The 21479-nt window shown below is 35.2% G+C and overlaps 1 protein-coding gene across 1 annotated transcript in view; it reads right to left on the bottom strand.

Annotated features, from left to right (window-relative positions):
* Positions 1-21479, bottom strand: part of LOC108912982 (low-density lipoprotein receptor-related protein 2) — a 254725-nt gene that overhangs the window by 8484 nt on the left and 224762 nt on the right. The window contains exons 5-22 of the mRNA XM_018718419.2: positions 18563-18817; positions 18066-18466; positions 16294-17841; positions 15923-16241; positions 15390-15863; positions 14695-14888; positions 14371-14631; positions 12092-12278; positions 11647-12034; positions 10869-11586; positions 5982-8781; positions 5744-5925; positions 5408-5664; positions 5129-5319; positions 2950-3161; positions 2688-2871; positions 2403-2628; positions 1067-2260 (exon numbers count right to left, since the gene is read on the bottom strand). Coding sequence (XP_018573935.1) covers positions 1067-2260; positions 2403-2628; positions 2688-2871; positions 2950-3161; positions 5129-5319; positions 5408-5664; positions 5744-5925; positions 5982-8781; positions 10869-11586; positions 11647-12034; positions 12092-12278; positions 14371-14631; positions 14695-14888; positions 15390-15863; positions 15923-16241; positions 16294-17841; positions 18066-18466; positions 18563-18817 — 9991 coding nt within the window. The remainder of the gene's footprint in view (positions 1-1066; positions 2261-2402; positions 2629-2687; positions 2872-2949; positions 3162-5128; positions 5320-5407; positions 5665-5743; positions 5926-5981; positions 8782-10868; positions 11587-11646; positions 12035-12091; positions 12279-14370; positions 14632-14694; positions 14889-15389; positions 15864-15922; positions 16242-16293; positions 17842-18065; positions 18467-18562; positions 18818-21479) is intronic.

Here is a 21479-nt window from a genome sequence, read left to right as displayed (position 1 = left end):
TCAATTTTTATCCAAGAAAGTTCATATAACAGAGCTCTTACTTTCATCCTAACTCATATAGCGTCAGAGATACAGAATGGTTGAAAATGTTTAAAAAAACAGTTTTCATTGTATTTTTTTTATAATAATGAACCATTTTCTTATGATTTGTTTGCATTACAAGGGTCATATGTCAAAAAACAAGTCACAGAAGTTAAATGAGCGCAGCAGCTGATGATATAAGGTCCAACTTTTCATTGGCAATATCAGGACAATTGTTTTGATGGACTATATTTCGAGCCATGTTAGCTTGGGCGCAGACAAAGGAGATGTGATGAAGACGTGATGGTGACTGGAATTGTAGAGGAGAACGTCTATTCAGCATTTGTACCGTTTACATTAGACAGGTTTCATCATGTACGTCATTTACAACACACATTTGCACTATTTCTCCTTTGTTTGTATAGAGGCTTATAGTGCTTCTAGGATATGTGACAAGATTTTGTTATTTTGTTCAAGTCATTACAGAAGTTATTGAATGAAGAGGAAAGCGTTGTAACTTTCGTAGTTTATTTTAGTTTTATTAATCTACATACACTTGCCTTAACTTTAACTTTAAAAAAGTTCATACTTCGATATGAGCAAAAGCTGGTTTTTTTTATGTATTACGAATTTTGTTTTTAATCATTAAAAAATTCCAGATTTTCTTAAAAAATCATAAAAATTACCAATTTTTGGCCATGAAAAACACAGAGCAAGTCATTGACATAAGTAAAAAACAAATGAAGCTTGAATAGACCTTTAAAAGACTCGTATTTGAAAACTATAACCTCAAAATGATTTTTTTGGAAATTAAGTTTTGAAAAATTATATTAGCAACTCTCTATTAATTATTAATTTATTTGAAATAAAAAGTGTAAATAATTCGTGCAAGGGTGCAAACTGTGCTTCATTTTTCGACTTTAATTGAAGAAAAATTAAATAAATAATATAAAAAACAATCAAATTATCGAAATAAACGAAAATATATCAAGAATTAATACATCTTATATATACAACTTTAACTAATTAGTAAAAAAATACTTACTGCCAGAACCACGGTATACATTTTTCATCATTTCCTTTACATTGCCACTGTCCTGCCGTGCAATTAGCTATACAAGTTCTTCCATCGAGCGCCAAGTAGAACTGATTTGGACAAGCACATTTGTAAGTGGTTTGGCCTTCCTCACCATAACCGTCAATATTTAAGTAACTAGAAGCGAGTGGCGGGGCAATCAAACACAAATGTGAACAATTACCGTTATTAATACTACACGGATTGTTATACGGAAGTTGTCTCAGCGGATGGAATACGTGAATATCGTAAGGTTTGTGCGTAGTATTGCGTAAAACTTGTAAATTTTTTCCATTAAACTTATTCGCCTTGCTAATAGCTTTTAAGTTCCAATCCGTCCAATAGATGTAATCATCAAACAGCGAAAGAGCGAACACGTGCGGTACTGCATTCCCTGAAATTACTATATGGCGATGTCTTCCTTCCAAGTCGGAGAACGCTATGTAGTCCAAATGTGCGTCAGCCCAATATAAACGATCCGTGAAGAAGTCTATCGTTAAAGCGTTGGGCCAGGCTATGTCGTCTTGCCAGTTAAGGATTCTAGTGAAATTTGAACCGTCCATTCCCAGTTTTCCTATATAAGCTTGTAAGTGCCACGAAGTGAAATATAAATAACCGGTTCCCGGGTGAACAACGAGGGCTCTCGGATCGGGTATGCTAGTTTTAAGGGTCTTGCGATTTGTACCATTCAGCTCCGCAACATCAAGATTCTTAGAGTGTCTGTCCAACCAGTACAGCTTCCGTCCTATCCAGTCAATTGAGATACCTTCTAAACCGTGCGAATCGTGACGGACAACAGGTTCTTTTTCACCACCACCAATTTTACTTCTATATATGGTTTTTGCGGTTACGTCGCAGAAGTATAATTTCTGTTCCATCATGTCATAATCCAACGCGACGACATTCATCAAGTCTTGGTGAACCAAATTATAAACATGGGCATCTACGGACATGTTCCTTATGTAATACTTGTTCGTAAATATAATCCACGGCTCAACTTTGTCTTTACGTTTGCAGGTGTGCTCATCCGTTTCCCGTTCATAAAACTGATCGTTACATTTGCAGTAATAACTTCCGGGAGTGTTTGAACAGTATTGCGAACAAACTCCAGGTTTTTCGATACATTCGTCTACATCCGAACATGCTTTGCCATCTTCCAATAGCCTGTAAAGAGACAATTATTAAAAAAAAGTATACAAAAGATGGGTCGACGGAAATGTATGAGCCTTAAGAATTTTTTTTTTTGAAAAAAAAAGTATTTAAGTTTTTTGCTTCAAAATATTTTTTGTTATTATTAATTACTTACTTATAGCCTTGATTGCATTCGCAATAATATCCAGTAGGGGTATCGATACATTTGTGTCCACACTGATGTATTTCGACTTTGGCGCATTCATCTACATTGCAATGCAAAGGTTCGTCTGAATCATCCGAACAGTCGGATACTTTATTGCAAACCAAGTGGTAGTCGATACATTGGCCGTTATTGCACCTAAATTGTCCTGGAATGGCACACGTCGTGTTTTCTTTTTCTAACAAATTTATACAAAATTAGTACGAATATTACAAAAAATATATATACTAATCTTACTGCAGTCAACCTCGTCAGAATGATCACCGCAATCATCTTCTCCATCGCATCGGTATTGATTTCGAATACATTTGAAATTCTGACAGGTAAATTCTGCGGTGGAGCAAGTTTTATATTTTGAGTTGCATTCCTTTCCTTCGTCGGTACCATCTCCACAATCATTGTCGTGATCACAAAGCCACCCCTAAAAGTACGTGTTAGAAAAATAGGTAATACGATACGGGTAATTTGGGCAAATAAAATAAATTTAATATTTTTGTACCTTATTAATACATCTGCCGTTAGCACAAGTAAATTGTTCCTCACTACAAGGCTGTGGGCTAGCGCAATTGTGCAACGTAGCATTTTCATCGGCGCCATCTACACAGTCAGGGTCTCCATCACATAGCCATTTTCTTGGTATGCACTGAGCCCGATTCCAGTCTTTATTAGCTTCACAAGTGAACTCTGTTTCTTCGTCACATTTTCTATCATCTAAAAAAAAAAATTTTGAATAGAATGATATTTGAAAATATATACAGTGTATAAATTTGAATGAGGGTAATATTTATATGGAGGCTACCTTTGTCGTTTAGGCACATCATACATTATTTTATTTCTAAAATTCTGTAATGAATTTTTTTAACTATTTTTTCTTACCCCACCATTAGACAGACAAATTTTAGTATTCATAGTTGTCAAATCTTTCTTGTTCAGTATATGTACATATTTTTTATCATGCATAGACTGAACAAAATTAATGTAATAAAATGAAGCAACGACATATTGAGAATCTTTTTTTCAATAAAATAACATTGGTCATCTATTTTTGCTCCGTCTACCATCCCTGTTGACATATCATATCCAGTGCAGAGTCAACTTGCATATTCCAACCATGTAAACAATGATGAAGCATGTGCTGCTGCAAAACTATTGGTCAAAACAGGTTGCACAATTTCTGCTAGAAGAATCATATTTTGCACTGTATAAAAATTTTCATTTTGTATCTTTCGCAACTTAATTTTGACATAGAAACAATATGCTGACGTTAAACTAACATGTTGCAAAGTCTTACAAAATCTACACAGTTTGTTCAAAAAGGTAACAACTGGCAACACTGATACAACCGGTCCAAGTACTGTCCAATAGGGGCGTACAGCCATACAAAAGAATTTAAGTGCAATTTAAAAACTCGATAACTTCGATAACTATTTATTATTATTTATTTGATTTAAAAACAATCATTTCAGATTGATCAACTGTACATCACATTAATATTACCTCCAAAAACTCACCTTCATTTAAAGTTATACCCTATATATACAGAGTGATAGTAAATTTCAGATATCAAACGTACATTGTTTATATGCTAAAAAACTTGTCGGGCGATACCAGTACGAACATGTAGCAAATACATGTGTATTATCAGTAAACATGTTGTAGTGGTTGAGAGAACAACATTCTTTAAAGTGAACAATTCTTAACACATTAACATGGTGACATTTTTGCAATCACTGCAATTTTCATTACAAACTTTCTGAAAAATGAATATTATACTTGTATTGTATTTTCTCCCGACTACTCCACAATGTTTTTTGATATTCAGGATGCATTTACTATTTACCGGTAGCAGTGCTACCCTTACAACCCCTATGATGCTGCCATGAGGTATGTTTGAAAATTGAAATTTAACTCTGAGTCACCTTGTATACAGAGTGTTCCAAATTATAGGTATACAGGATAAAGTAAGAGGTAATAAAATAAAGGTCCAATTTTTTTAATAAATAGGCTCTAAGAACGTGCATACAGTAGGACTTTACCCAAGTTGTGGTTATTCAAGCTCTAAATTATTGCAGTCCCTCCATAAATATATTGAGTAACAAACAGAACTTACAGTAATGGATGTGTTGCTTCTCAAACGAAGGCGAAAAGGCCAGAAAAAGGAGATTCGACATGACGACATGAAGCAGATTGATACAATGATTTTGTGGCACCTACTAATGTTAGTAGGACATTTTGTGCCAGTAGGCATTAAGTAGCAATGACATTTAAAAAATGTGACATATGACATATATTTTATAGGTTATACGTCATCCACACAGAAGTTGCTAATACAATAATTTAAAAATTGGCATAAAATTTTTCACAAATTGGTATTTAAAAAAATAAAAATGTCATAAAAGACTTATGTTTGCAATTTTAAGAAAATTACAATTTCCAAATATGTGCATTCACACAATTTATCTAAAAAACACTTTTAAACTTCATTTGTTTTTTTTTTTTTTACTTAATGACCTGTATACCATAAATCGAAACATCGTCTATATTTTTAATTTTGCAAAAATTTATTCAGTACCTATTATCTAAATGACTGCATATTTGCATAAGTTAAATATAAGTTGAGCACTTCGTTAATCATAAAATAAATCTTATTAGTATAATGATTTAAATATTATGCTTACTGCATTCATGTCGACTATCTTCATCGCTGTTATCCAAACAGTCATTGTCACCGTCACAAATATAAATCCTCGGTACACAGTTTCCATTGTCACAAGTGAACAGGTCTCCAAAACAAGTGCGGCCATCACTTTTACAGTATTCTGGTGGTTCGTCAGCTCCATCCCCACAGTCATCATCTCCATCACAATACCTATTGGATAGAAAAATGTTGTTGAATGAAATAGCTCTCTATGTCTGTGGGGTACAAAAGGAATCCCGGCTTGTTACTTATTACTCACCATGTCGCAGGTATACAACGGTGATTTGAACATCTGAAGCTGCTCTGCGGGCAAGTTCTTTGAGCACAGTGTAACGGATTTTCATCAGAGTTATCACCACAATCATTGTCTCCATCGCAAAGCCAATAAGGTTCAACGCATATATTTGTTTTTTCACATTTCAAGTGATTAGTGGGGCACGTCGTGTTTTGAGGACATCTTTCATGCGTTTCATCAGAGGTTATGTTGTCCTTACAATCGTTTACTCCATTACAAACCTACGAAATCAGTAAATTATTTTAAAAATATTTCCTTCGTAAAGTAGTCAAATTGAAGGTTTTTTTTTTAAAACTGTACCTGAGCCATTGGTATGCATCTGTGATTGGCACATGTAAATTCTCCTTCTTCACAAGGTGGGTACTGACAATCCGTTTCATCCGACCCATCTTTGCAATCGTTTTCATGGTCGCATTTCCAGGATTTGAATATGCATCTGCCATTAGCGCAACGGAATTCATTTGTAGAACACGAATGGAAAGCTAAAGAGAAAATATTACATTTATTTTATTACATAAATCAAGTAAAGACAACTTACAGCAATACTTTGTGTCTTCATCACTGTTATCCCCACAATCATCTTCTCCATCACAAGCCCACATTCTTGAAATACATCTACCATTACCGCAGTAAAATTTGCTGGAATCACAACTTAAATTTTTGTTTACGCACATTCTACCTTCGTTAACCAGCTTCGTATTTTCATCGCATTTACATTCGGCGGTATCATTTGGCCCCGGATGGCAACTCTGAGCACATCCACCATTATTGATATTGCAAGGATTTACGGAACACCTTTGACGTTTCTCTGAGTAGACCTGAATATCTCTTGGACTGTCTTCCAGTCTCTTGACCATTTCAATCATGTTCGCACCCGTATGTTTCTCCGCTCTGTAAACACCCTTTAGTTGTAAATCAGTCCAGTACATGTAATTTCCAAATACTGTTATCGAAAATGGATAAATAGTAGCCGTTATCAAGACTTCTCTATTTTTTCCGTTGAAATCTGATCTTTCGATTTTTTCCCGAACGGCATCCGTCCAATACAACATTTTATCGTCATAGTCTATAGCCAAGCCTGAGGGTTGTGCTAAATTCTTGTCTATTATCACTTTCTTTAATGACCCGGCCATAGTTGTCCTTAAAATTTTTCCCGAAGTTCCAAACTTGCCCCAGTCGGTGTAAAATAGGGTACCGTTACACGGATCGATCACGATGGCTCTTGGCCTTTCTACTCTTGCAATCATAACTAGATCCGTTCCGTCTAAATTCATTGAGTAAATACTGTGGTTTGAAGAATCGGTCCAATATACCTTCTGCTGGGTCCAGTCATACGCAATGCCTTCAGGGTTAATACCTTTGTTTTTTATGTTAATAATAGACTTACCATCCGGGGAAGTGGCAGGCATTTGAGCTATACGTGCCCACGGTCTAATTTGAGTAAAGAATATGTTCTGGTGTTTATAGTCAAAATCGATTCCTACCACATTGGTTAGATTTCCTATAGGGCTGAAGGGAACATTTGTGGAATGTGGATCTAAATTAATGGCCCTTACTTCTGTTCTAGTCGAGAAAATTAGATATTCATTTACGAATTCACAATCGTGACCATTCTTGGAGATGTTTCCTATCGCGCAATCACACCTAAACGAAGGTCCTTGATCTGCCCCTAGACCTACGGGGAAAGCGAAGCAGAGTTGCTTGCAAGGACTGCTTCCATATTTTCTGCACGGATTCGTGTCATCTGTTGGCTGATTAGTGATATCAAAGATTGCTATATCTCTTAATTTATCCAAATTTGTTCTAACGCGTGTCGGTAGAGAGGTGTTTCCTGGCAATTTCGATGCTTTAAATACAACTTTTAAGTTACGATCGACCCAATAGACGTCAGACTTGTACACTGCTATGCCCATCGGATTTGGCAGATTGCGACGAATAACTTGTCTATGAGCACCGCTGAAAGATATTTTTTGAATCATGTCTAACTTCGAGTCGACCCAGTACACATCGTGAGTGTTCATGTCAATTGTTAAATCTCTCGGATTGCTTATACCGGATGTGACTATTGGCCGCCAGTCGGATCCGTCGAGGTTAGCTTTTCCTATCCTGGGGTATTGCCCGTAATCGATCCAGTAAAGAATTCGTTTTATTGGATTTACAGCTAGTTCTCTAGGGGCATCAGAGGTTGTTTTGACAATAACTTTTCTGTTGGTTCCGTCTAACCAACATACTTCTACGTAATTTTCATGTGGGAATACGTTTGTAAAATACATGTTACCAGCTACCCAATCGATAGTTAAACCACGAATTCCATTGCTTCCTATGCCGTCTTTTATAATGTGTTGTAATTCTGTGCCATTCGGTCGTACTCTGAATATACCGTTCCACACACCCCGGTTAAATTCCACCCAGTATATCCAATTTTCGGCATAGTGCACATCTACGTGCAAGATGTGATGGCCGGTTCCCGTTATGGGAACCATAGCCTCCGAGCTGTCTTTCAAACTGTAACCTCTGGTCATATCCAGTTGCGTCACAACGGCAAATGTTTTGTATGGGGAGCAACTGTTGTCGTCCTTTTTGTAACCGATACTACAAGCACAAGTTCGAGACCTGCCTTCTGCGGGTATACAAAGGTGTTCACATCCGCCGTTATTTTGTAAACAGGGATGGTCACCAAGAGGTCTTTTCTTGAAGATGGTGAATGTTTTTAAATCTGGTTCGTTTTCTAGAATAGCTCTAGGACTTCCACCTGAGGGAAGAGCTACTTGTACCAATTTTTCATAGCTGGGGTCCAGATAGAACAGGCGATTGCCAATAACTCCTAAGGCTTTTGGCATGTTTATGTGATTAGCTTCCGTTAAGAGAGTAGTTCTTTTATTTCCATATACGTCAATGGTCCCTATGAGAGGTGGAAATTGCATACTGTAGTACAGAGTTTTACTGTCGATATCAATTGTTAATGCATCTGGTCTTTCAATATCATCCACAAGTATGATTGGGTTAGACCCGTCCATATTGACTTTACCGATTTTCTGGGGTACTCCGTAACCACCATCATCAGTCCAATACAATTTTCCATCGGTTGGGTCTAAACAAATGGACTTTGGTTTGGCAACTGAAGTTTTGTTACCATCGTTGGCTAATATAATACTTCTGTGCTTGATTTTCCCGTCAATTCTTACGACTTCCAAGTTACTGGCTAAACGGTTTCCTATAAATAAGTTTCTTCCTAACCAGTCAAACGCTACCGTAGAAGGTGAGCCTACAATTCCCGAGTCGATTCCAAGGAGTTGAGTTTTGTTTCCTCCGCTGTATGGAGTCGACCATATGGTACACTAAAAGCATTGTACACTGAAGTTTAAAACATTCATAATTAAACTTATACAGGCTGTTTTTAAATGAAGTGCCAAAAATGGTATTAGTGAATGTAGAGCCAAAAATAAGAGGATTGAAGTAAAAATACCTTATATGAAAGTTGCACCCCTGAGGTGATATACCCTCTTAAAGGAGGGGATTGAAATTCACATTTTAATTTTTTTCTTTAACATGAGGAATGCTAGAGACACGAAACTTGGTCTGAGCCTCCTACTAATAAAGAGACAACTTTTCAATATTTGTTCGATCATTGGCGTATTTTATAAAGGAGTGAAACAGTCAACCCCATTGCAATATTTTATTAGAAATTTTTTATATGAAGCCAATTATTTATTTAAAAATATTTATTGGGAAGACTGATTTATTGCGCAACTTTTTTACCTCTTGTAATTTTTCGATAAAACCGATAGTTTTCTAATAAAAAAATTAGATGCGTCATCGTTCACTAAAGGGGTAATTGAGAAGTAATTATCATATTAATAAATTGACACTTTCTGTAAATAAGCTGGTAATTTAATAATAACATTAAGAATAATTTGCTATTAATTAATGAAAAATGTTTGATAACTTAAGACTATAGGACATGTATTAGGTAAAGTTATTTATCTGAAATAAAATTTAATACAAACGAAAAACTATAAATGCAAAATTAAATTTAAAGAATATTCTCGAAATAATTTTCATTTTGCTGCAAGCATAACCTAATACGTCTGTTGAAGTTATAACTCACACAAACAGTTCTTGGTTATTGCGAAGGTTATCTGCTGTGAAATATTCTGAAGCGTAGTTCTTCTAAGGAGGCAACGGGAGTGGCACACACAATACTTTTTATGTGTCCCTACAAAAAGAAATCCACAGGCGTTAGGTCAGGTGAACGTGCAGGCCAACAAACAGGGGCATCACGACCACGACCAATCCAGCGATTCGGATAATTTAAATTTAACCATTCTCTACCAGCAAGTGTACCATGTGCAGGCGCCCCATCGTGCTTATACCAACCACATCACCTGACGTGTAGCGAGGGGTACATCCTCAAGTAATGTTTGGAAGATTTTCGTTAAAAAATCTAAGATACTCGGCCAGTCCAAGCCTGTGTGGAAGAATAAAAAGACCTACTAGAGTATTTACTACAATTCCCATCCAAACATTTAAACTGAAATTATGTTGACATTTTGAAACAAATATTTCATGAATATTTTCTTCCTACCATGAATGAACATTATGAAGGTTTACTGCACCTACTCTAGGAAAATTTGCTTCATCAGTGAAAAGTATATTCATTAGGAAATTTAAGTCATGCCTGGAAATATTAATGTACCATTGACAAAAATCCACTTGCAGTTGCCTGGAAACCTGTCTTGTGCTTGTACCACAGTTTTGTTCTAGATGTTCAAGTATAGCTTCCTCAGTTTCAACAGTTCGGACATTACACCTTCTTCCGGCACCCTCACAAAAGTGTCAATTTATTAATATGATAAATAACAATTTATTTATTATGACATCCGCCTACTTTATTTTTACAAATTTCCGCAATTATCTCTTTAGTGAACAATGACGCATCTAATTTTTTTAATAGAAAACTTTCGGTTTTATCGGAAAAATTACAAGATGTAAAAAAGTTGCACAATAAATCAGTCTTCCCAATAAATATTTTTAAATAAATAATTTGCCTCATATAAAGAATTTCTAATAAAATATTGCAAGGTTGCCTGTTTCACTCCTTTATGAAATACGCCAATGATCGAACAAATATTGAAAAGTTGTCTCTTTATTAATAGGATGCTCATACCAAGTTTCATGTCTCTAGAATTCCTCACGTTAAAGAAAAAAATTAAAATTTGAATTTCAATCCCCTCCTTTAAGGGTGCAATTTTCATATAAGGTATTTTTACTTCAATCCTCTTATTTTCTGATTCTACATTCACTGGTACCATTTTTGCTTCTTCATTTAAAAACACCCTGTATAATAGTAATGTTTATTTACTCTATTTTATAGGTATTAAGATAATTCAAATTCAAAACATACATTTTTTAAAAAGTCACTTACATTTTCTCCCTGGTCGTCCTTACTTTCCACCCAGAATATTAGATTATTTTTCCTATCATAGTCGATTTGTATGCCATTTTCAATGCCCACAATTGGCGTGATAGAACCGACAGAGCTGTCTCCAGGTGTTAACGGAACATCGACTATTTGAGACCCTCTCATTAACATCAGGAAAGCTGTGTCTTCCTCGATGCACCTAGAGTCCGAGTTCAATTTAAAACCTGCCTTGCACTTACAAGTGTAACCAGTGCTACTGCTTGGAGACAAAAGGCAGATGTGTTCACAAGGTGCTAACGAACAGGGATTTTCCGTTATGGGTTGCAGTGAAGGATGGTGCACGTGTATGCTCAACGGTTGGGAAATCAAATGCGACACGACAGTTTGGTTGTTGCCTTTATACTTGTGAGCTGACAATACTCTGTTCAGTTGTCTATCTGTCCAGTAGAGGGTGTCTTCGAACAATGTAAGGGAATGGGGATGAAGGAGGTAGTGACTACCAGCTAAGACTTGTTGGCGCCCACTGCCGTTATAGTAGCAGAAGTCTATGAAATCGAGTTTAGAGTCGGCAAAGTAAACCCTTTGGGTGGCTGTATCCAGTGTTAAACCATTAGGCCAGTATATTTTGGTATTTATTATAGTCGAACGATTTGTTCCATCCATTCCAATACGTTCGATACGAGGGTTTTCGCCCCAATCCGTCCAAAAGAGCCATCTTGTTCTAAAACCAAAGAAAACAATGATAAATATGAAGCAGAGTGATAAAAACATATGTTCTTACCCGGGACTGGGATCTAAGCACATTCCACGAGGTTGGGTTATATTTTCCCTTACCAACACTATTCGGTTAGATCCATTTTCTTTTGCAACTTCGATTGTGTTTAACTTAGAATCTAACCAGTAAATATTTTTTCCTATCCAATCGTACGCCAGACCTTCCACTAAATCCAAACCATTAGATATTATTTCCACGGGTTCACTGCCCCTGTCCAGTTTAGAAATTTTTTTTAACTTCATATCGGACCAGAATATTGTTCCTGTATGCATGTTGGAAGCTGTCGCCACAACGTTTTCGACGATAATTGGCACTCTTTCCAACCCTTGGTCTTTTAGGTCCGCCACCAGAATTGAATGTCGGTTCGATATAATTAAAAATGCCGAAGAGTGATCTATAACAACAAGGCAATGAATAAGTGAACTTAGATCATAGCTAATGATCAACTTACTGTAAGCTTTGCAGGAATGTTTATTAGGTTCTAGAATATATCCGGGTACGCAACTGCAGAAGTAGGAGCCTTTCGTATTGATGCAATTTTGCGAACAAATACCAGGTGGGTCACATTCGTTGAGATCTTCACAGTTGGTTCCATCTGCTCTTAACGTTTCACCTTTTGGACATAAGCATAGTGGGCCCTAACAACAAAATATATAAATATATCTATTTCTTCTTTATGTATGCGTGTACAGGGTGTCCGGAGTGAAGGGACCATATTTCAAAAATAGTTTCCTTGGATAGAAATGAACTAGGTAATTTAAATCAAGTTACTTTAATACAATTTTGTGTTTCCTAAACATGGGTATATCCGCAAAATATTATAATTACACAAAGCTGGAGATAGGTTTAAATACAGGAATTATGCGTGACCATTTTTTACAATTATATTTATCAAATATGATAAATGATGTTTTTACTTATTCATTATGTTTTTCTTCCCGTTCTAGAAAATGTTTGTTTCCAATTACTTTTTAGCTTGGAGAGTGCATCGTTGCTGATCTAGATCAGAAAGGAAGCCTTGGTAAAGTGACACAATAGCAAAAGTCTTTGATATTTGATACATATTTTTACAAGTCTCGTAAGTCATTTAAAGATGAGAAGCAGTTAAAGTGACGAAGAAAACAGTTCAACCGATATTAAAGAAGCATTTGTTGCTATTAGTGACAAATTATTACCAATGAAAAGATACGAAAAACATATGAATTTTGCGAAAAAAAATATTGGTAGTAAATTAACATATTTTGTTGGATTATTTAGCTCAAAAATCAAATGAGCTTAAGTCATCAAGTGTATAGAGTGTATATTCAGTGTTCAAAACAATGTTTATACCCAAAGCAAAGAGTTCGAAAAAAAGATTATCTTTTTATGAAGGTATTTTTGAAATTTTTAGTGGTTGCCCTACATCCAAAATCATGACACATCGCAGATTATTCATATTATTCATATTAATAACAATAAATCAAACCTGTTGGAATGCATTCAACAGAAAATATTCCTTGCAAAATAGCTACACATTAAAAATTATTCTATTCAACAAAATTTACCAATTACTGTTACTGCAGGCCACATTACCGATAGAGGTGAAAATTTCACAAGTTTGATGTTTGTTTCTGATAATATTATGGTATAACAACATTTTATTTGTTTGTACAGTAGAACTCCGATTATCCGTGGCGGGGCGAAAAAAGCGCTCAGAAACAAAAAAAAGATGGGTCTCTGCTTGTTTATCGCATACATATTATTTACCTACATGTATGTAATAGGTAGGTGTAATAATAAAGTTCATATTTTTTGCAAAATTGGTGAGTTTGGACGTTATTTCGATTAACCGTTGTTCAGTATTCTTTAAATTAGTCATTTCATATAATTAATTTTAGCCTTAGTTTAGTAAATAATTGCATTCAAAATAACCCGCTTTTCTGTTCATTTTTGTTACTATTTTTTGTTTTAATTGCACGAAATAGACTTGCGACTAATACACATAAAAGAGAGAGAGTGAAGTATGGGTCTCTGGTCGGTTTTAACGCTTGAACGATGCTTACTAGTGCCGATAAAACAATATAATATACTTTTGCCGTTTGCCAGAATTAATTTAAGTCTGCCTCAACTTTGTTCTTATCCTGTTCCCATTGCCGGACGGACTGAAGACTGAGGGCCCTCTGCTACGGAAAAGACGTGGAAAATTTGGGGTAAGTTGCAAGCCCCGTGCGAAATTTAACTTAAAGATAAAATTTACGTGCCCAGTTCCATTCAGCTGGAGTTGTTGAAACTAATTATAAACACATATTTTTCAATCGTATTTTTGATTATCCAGCAACAGTTCGGTCCCGGCCGGCCCGGGTAATCGAGGTTTTACTGTACCTACAAATTAATAGGTAACTCTATGCTAGCAAGTACTGAAATAGCAATAACAATTGAAGTATGACATATACTTTATAGACTATATCTCACTCACACTCAAATGTACATAGATAGATATCTAAAATCTTTTGTCAATTGTTTCACTTACGGCATACTGGTGAGAAGTAATAAGTTTGAAACTGATTTATGTCTGGTGATTCTCCTGACAAATGTTCTTAGATATTTACTAGATAGAGGTTTGGTAAAATTATTACGGTTCATGCAAAAGCTACAAGTCTATCATTGGAGAAGAATTACATTAGTTTGTAGTTACCGCAAATTAGTTTTTATGTAGGTGTCATTAATCTTAATGGTACATTCTGTTTTTACCTGCGGAGTTTGTTTACATCCATTAGAACATAACCCTCCCTGATGTTGACATTCATCAAAATCACAATCTGGTCCTTCATCCGCTCCATTAGGGCAGTCTGGTTTGCCATCGCAAACGGTCGTTAAATTAACACATCGCTCTGTCACATTTGGGCACTGCCACTGTCCCGCCGGACATCTGAACGGAGGTCTTCCACAAGCGTGAATGTAACTTTCATCGGATCCATCTTCGCAATCTTCTTTACCATCACAAATATACGCCTATAAATATATTCTATAATTATCTCCAGTTCTATTAATTTAAAGTAAAAGTTAGAAACAAACCTTAAATATGCACTTGGTACTGTTACATTTGTAGAAGTTGTTAGGGCAATCGATGTTGCCACAAGATTCGGGCTCGTCGGATCTGTCATCGCAGTCAGGTGTACCATCGCAGTGCCATGTTTTAGGAATACATATACCCGATGACTGGCATTGAAACTGTTTCTCAAAGTTGCATTGATTTGGTTCAATAGACGCTAAATGAGAAATATATCAGAAAGGGTTATGACAAAAGAATCATTACTTTATTTATTAATTCAAATTCAAACATTTTTGCTAAAAAATCTTAATAAAAGAAGTCGTATAATAATTATGAAAGAAATATCTTGTATTTCTGTTCTTCTAACATCACCCTTGGCAGACCAATACTTACTAAATTAAAATAGTTTGAATTAGACATAATTTTTAACTGTTATTTTGGATAAATATTTATTACTGGCTGTTTACTAGCTATTGTTGGTGTAATTCAATGTTAACTGGGGCATGTAGCTAATAGAGTAATCGTTTCCTGTAATGTCAACAGTTGGGAATCTTGTTTGTGAGGTTAGATATCTTTTGCATGGGTATCTAGATTTCTGGTATCAAATAATGTTGCTTGATTTCATTTGATAAGTTTAAAGAAAATGAATGTCTGAATTTAGCTTAATGCCTTTACAATAAAGTAAAAATATTAGAGCTAATAATAGGAAATTACTTACGACATCCTAATTCGTCACTTCCATCATTGCAGTCTGGAATTCCATCGCATTTATAACTTTCCTGAATACACTGTCTCAAGTCGGCGCACTTAAACTGATTCGGTTGACAAGTAATCGGAGGACAGTCTTGTTCATCCTGTTTATCAAAGCAATCATCATCTCCATCACACACCCAGTTCTGAGGTATGCAGTGGCCAGTTCTGGGGCAGGTAAACTGATAGTACGCACATGTTTTCTCAGCACAAGTGTCCCCTTCATCCGAACCGTCTCCACAATCATTCTCCGAATCGCATTTCCAGGTATTAGGTATACACCGACCATTATCACAATGAAACTGAGTGGCACTGCAGGTCACGTTCACACAACCGGTTTCGTCACTAAAATCACCGCAGTCGTTTTCTGCGTCGCATTTGAATGTCATGGGAATACATCGACCCGATTTACATTGAAACTCATTTGTATTACACGTTGGTTCTGTAAAAAGAGAATTTAAGTTAGTTTATAAAGTATTAATCACCTGGAATTAATCTCACTTGTACAGTTTTGTTCCTCGTCGCTGTTGTCCAAGCAGTCGTCGTCTCCGTCGCACACCCACGACTTTGGTATGCAGCGTTGGTTGTTACAAGTAAAGTCCCAGCTGTTGGTGCAAGCTTGTACGGGAGGCTCATGATTCGGATCCGCTTGACATGTTTTCCCGTCATTCGTTAAGGTTTCACCATATGGGCAAGCACATTTAGCTTCAAGTTCAGACGTATGTTCTTTTGAAATGGCAAAGCATAGTTTCTCACATCCCCCGTTATTGTTGAAACAAGGATGCCCTATACTTACGGATTGTTCCATTTCACTGTAAATCTGAAATGGAACGTTTAACAACGGCTGTAATATTTAATAAAAAGAAACTTACCTTCACTCCGTACAGTCTGTTAGTCTGTGGTTCCCTAACTAAAATTTCTTCGGAGTCTCCAGTTAATTTATGAAGTTTGATTATTGCATCTAACCTCCAATCCGTTATATACATGAAATCATTATAAATTACAATGCTGAAGGGATGTCTTATAAGCCTGGAGTTAACGGTCTTCACATCAGTGCCATCCAAATTCGAATGTTGAACATGATCCAGGAGAGCGTCGCACCAATAAAGCTGATCACTTGTAAAATCTATCGACAATCCGTTTGGCCAGCCAAGCGTAAGATTTTTAAAAACTGTTAAATTTGTGCCATCGCTTAGAGCTCTGGAAATGTTTGCCGGCCTGTCCCATTCTGAGAAAAATATGTATCCCTTATTTGGATGAACAACAATCGCTCTCGGTCTCTTGAGATTTTTTAATAACGTTCTTCTATAAGTGACATTGCGAGTAGATAGGACATTTAAGGTTCCTTTGCGACTGTCTATATAGTATAAATTTTTTGCTGCCCAGTCTACAGCCAAACCCTCTACTCCTTCGTTTTGAGAAGCTAAAACTATTTCTTTAGATGTGCCATTTCGGTGTACTCGATAAATGACATCTTGAAGTACATCAGAGTAATATATGTGCTGATCAAAAGCGTCAAAGTCGAGACCTACAAATCTTGCTCTTCGCGAAACTACGGGAAGCATAGCATCACTAAATCCATCAATCACAGGATCTAAAATCTTCCCCTTAATAAATCTCTGTTGAGAATACATTAGGAAGTCCGTAACTAAATCACAATTTCTTTCATCTGCTCTTAATCGATAACCGATATTGCAGGCACATCGGAATCCGAGAACTGAACCCGTGTTGGTTATTACACACATGTGCTGGCAACCGCCATTATTATGTCCACAAGGGTTGCTTACATATGGCTGAGTTAACGGATGCACCGTTTTGATAGCCTTTGGGTCTCTGATATCGCGCATTCGATATATGGAATGAATAGTGCTCGTCTCATATTTATCAACAGACATAACACCCTGTTTTGTTCCATCGGTCCAGTAAACCCGACTTTCGAACAGAGCCAGTCTCGCAGGGCTAGGCACAGGCTGACCTCGCACAACTAAAAATCTGTTTTTCCCGTCATAATCTACCGTTTCTATATAGTCGAGTAGAGAGTCGCACCAGTACACTCGTCTTGCTATAATGTCGATGGCAATTCCAGAAGCTTTATATGCCGCCTCGGATACTATAGATACCGTATTCGTTCCGTCCATATTAGCTCTAAGTACCTGTGAACTGTCTGCGACAAACATATAACCGATAGTTGGATCTAAAGCTATATCAGAAGGGTTCGTTAAATTTGAACCCAACACAATGGCGTGGCCTCGTTCTTGCAACTCAAAAATATCTATTTTTTGTCCAACAGAATCGGCAACGTACAATTTATTTCCTATCCAGTCTACTGCTATAGCGACTGGTAGCCATGTTCCAAGGAGGGCAATGTCCACATCTGGTTTTGCGAAGGTGTTGTTTCCATATAATGGTTGTGAATGGATCTGAAGAAAAACATATTTATTTATCTTAAAAATATTTTATATTATTTTTGTAATAAATTTACTTTATTCAATTTAATATTTATTAGAGGTTTCAATAGAAAAAATTATTTTGTTTCTGTAAAATGGTGAGTTTTTTAAATGTTAAATTCACGATATCTAAAGATTCTCAAAAAAATCTCAATATGACGGAAAAATTCTAATTTAACAACATTTATGATACATACCCTTTTAGTTTTGACATCCGACCAATAGAGTAGATTTAAACCGTAATGGAAATCAAGTCCACTTGCACCTGTAGTATTAACAACAATTTTAACGTTATTACCAGCCGGATTCATGCTAAAAATTGATTTCTCATGTGCAAAATACAAAAGAAGTGAGGAACTGTTTTGAGCTCTACATCTGTTCTTGTCGAGAATATATCCCGGGGCACAGGCACAACTGTAACTTCCAGCAGTATTTGTACAGAGCTGATCGCAGAATCCCCATTCATTACATTCGTTTCTGTCAGCACAGGTTCGGTTGTCTGGAGCTAATGTTTTTCCATCCGGACAATAGCAAGTTCCTCCGGTTAAAGAAGCTTGGCATTTGTATTCGCAACCGAGAGAAGGACACGATAGTTTCGCTAAAAAATAGAAATGTATTGCAATAGCAGAAATTCTTAAAGACAACTAACACACTTTTATTGTATACTATAACACAAGTGATCAAAATTACTTACAGCATGCTATCTCTTCATCGGCATTATCTTCACAGTCTTTTTTTCCATCACAGAGTTTGTTTTTAGCAATGCATTTGTGTATACCAGGTCCGTTTCCACTTGGACACAAAAACTTATTCTCTGGGCATGCGATCGCAGTGCAATTCACCTCATCAGACCCATCTGCGCAATCTTGATATCCATCACAGTGAAAAGCCCCAGGAATACAAAGGGCATTAGAACATCTAAATTGTACTCCATGGCAGATTGGAAAGTCTAGAAAAAATTACTTACTTCAGTACTTTTTTTATAATTTATAATGATTGTGAACATTCTGTGAATATTTGTACATCTCAAATTATGGAATGTTTCCTATAGTGAGTGATAAAACATTGCAACATTATAATTGATTGAGACGGGGGTGGAGGTTTTTAAATCTAAAGGATGAAATATTTCAAGTACTGTTTAATTTGAGGTGCAATATATGTAATATAGTCTCATAAAAATCATAAAAAATGTTTTTGCCATAGCTCCACCATATTTATTTTATAGAATTTTAATTTTTTAATTATTTTTTTAAATGGAAACACTACATGTTTTTGTATTAATCTGTTATGTTGATTTAATTGCATTATGGCACATTTGGCAATTTGATTGGTGCACTCAACTTTTTATTAGCGAGCATTTTTCCCCAAACCTTGTATAATATTTGTTGTCTGAAAATGTTTTTTTTCTTTGTAGCAAATTAACTAATAAATAATATGTACCTACTATATAGACTATATCATTTAAAACTCCCCAAACCTTCTGTATCTCCTATAATTTTCAAGATACCACAAAGAGTAGGTACTCAATTTTTTAAAAATGGAAATGGCAGTATACATATTTACAAAAAATGTACATATTCAGACCCACTAAATACGAAACGTAAATGAAACGTTGCAAATGAGATGTTTTACTAAACATTTGAGACATTAACTAGAAACGTTTCTGTTTCATTACAGAAATGTAGCACTTGAAAACTTATTTAGTGAAACATAGCCGAAACGTTACAATTGAAGAGAGTTTGAAACATTACTCGGAACATTCCCTTTCGATTTTTGCTTATCTTATGGAACATTCGGCATTAGTTAAATTTTGCTCTCAATCGGATTCTCAAGCGTTAGTTCATTTGCCTTTGTTATACAAAGACATAATTAGAAAAAAAAAAAATGAGGTAGCATATTTATAACACAAGTCTAGAAAAAATGTATGTTCGTGACTTGCGTAGACTGCGCGTAACAGCCCGAGTTTATTTTTTTTGTTTCCCGTGTGTCGTTTCAATTCGTATTATGTTAGGTTAGGTTTGCGGTTTACTAGTTTGCTTGGTTTCCTTGTTCTTCATCTTTACTTTGACGCTATTTTATGTGATAATTTGTAGTGTGTGCAGTTGTGGTTATTGTAAGGTGCATATAAAATAATGAATATTGATGCAAAATGCTTAAAATAATATGTGTAGAGATTTCCAATTTTGCATCACATCTACCTAAATATAGTTATACCCACTACCTGTTACAGACAAGAGGACAAGGGACAAGAACTAAGAAAATGGAACAGCAACTATACGTTTCGATATAAATTTGAAGAGCAACTACTTAGTCAGTGAGAACTATTTGAAATATGGATGAATCAAGTGAAATAGACGTCATTTATTTTATATTTTGTACAAATGTTTATATTTGTTTATGTGTATAGGCATGCTTAAATAAAAGAGTTTAGGTATACCTACAGATATTTACTTTGTCAAGATATCATTTTGTATCCTTATTTCTGCTGTATAATTTATTATTATTAAAAGGATATATGTAATATTGACCATGCGTAGAAGAAATTATAACTTTATATTATTTTTCAGTAATGTTATTTGTTTTTCATGTACCTACCATTTCAAGATTCATAATCATAACTAACTTTTTCTAATTATCAGTTCGTCATTGTTACCATATTCATGATGGTCTCAACATTAGAAAATTTCCATTTCAGAAGCGTATTTGAACAATATAAAATGTGTAGCTTTTTTAAATGCTTCTGATATTGTTTTGTGACATTTTTATTTGTACGATGAATGGCAAAATTCGTAATCCTATTAGAAACATTTTTCAATGTCTTCTCAAAAAGATAGAAATCCTTGGTCAAAGTTGCCGCATCCCCAAACTAGAAGCGCATATTTTTTTTTTTTTTTAATATCCAATGTAACTTATTTTAGTTCGAATTAAGTCATTCACAATACAAATAAAAATATTACAAAAGAGTATTAGAGATATTTAAAAAAATACTCACACTATTTATACTATTTCAAAAACGCTTTTGAAATGAAAATTATCTAAAGTTGAGAGCATTATGAGAACAATATGGTAATAAAATTATTATGTTACTCAAACATTTTTGAAAATATACTGAAACGTAAAACAAAACTATCGAGGGCATAAATGGAACATAAAAAGAATTACTGAAACCAATTTTTTGAAACGTTTCATTGGAAATGTATTTTGGGGTGGACATCTTGGGCTTCTAGAACGTTACCAGAACGTTGCATGGATTTTTTATGAAACGTTTCAAGAAAAATGGAAACATTTCTGAAACATGTCAGAAACTGAAAAATGTTTAGTGGGGAAACATATTTTTCAACATAATACTCACTAAATTAGTAAATTTTGCTATAATTTAACCATCTCGTTTATTTTTGACAATTTTGAAGGTAGCAGTGTTATATTCTTGTCCAATTTTAAACATCTTGTATAACCACTAAATTTATCGACTCGTATATCAAACTGAAGCTTATTTCATGACCTATTCAACACCACCACAATTTTCCGGAAAAATTAGCTTTCAACAGCCGTCATTTTGTTCAATCACTTATTTTTTTAACTAAACAGTTCGAAGGTTAAAATATACAGAG

The sequence above is a fragment of the Anoplophora glabripennis genome, unplaced genomic scaffold (genome assembly GCF_000390285.2).
Source record: "Anoplophora glabripennis isolate ALB-LARVAE unplaced genomic scaffold, Agla_2.0 scaffold253, whole genome shotgun sequence".
In the NCBI taxonomy this organism is placed as follows: Eukaryota; Metazoa; Arthropoda; class Insecta; order Coleoptera; family Cerambycidae; genus Anoplophora; species Anoplophora glabripennis.
Note: the sequence above shows the minus strand (reverse complement) of the source record. Positions and strands in the feature narration are given on the sequence as shown.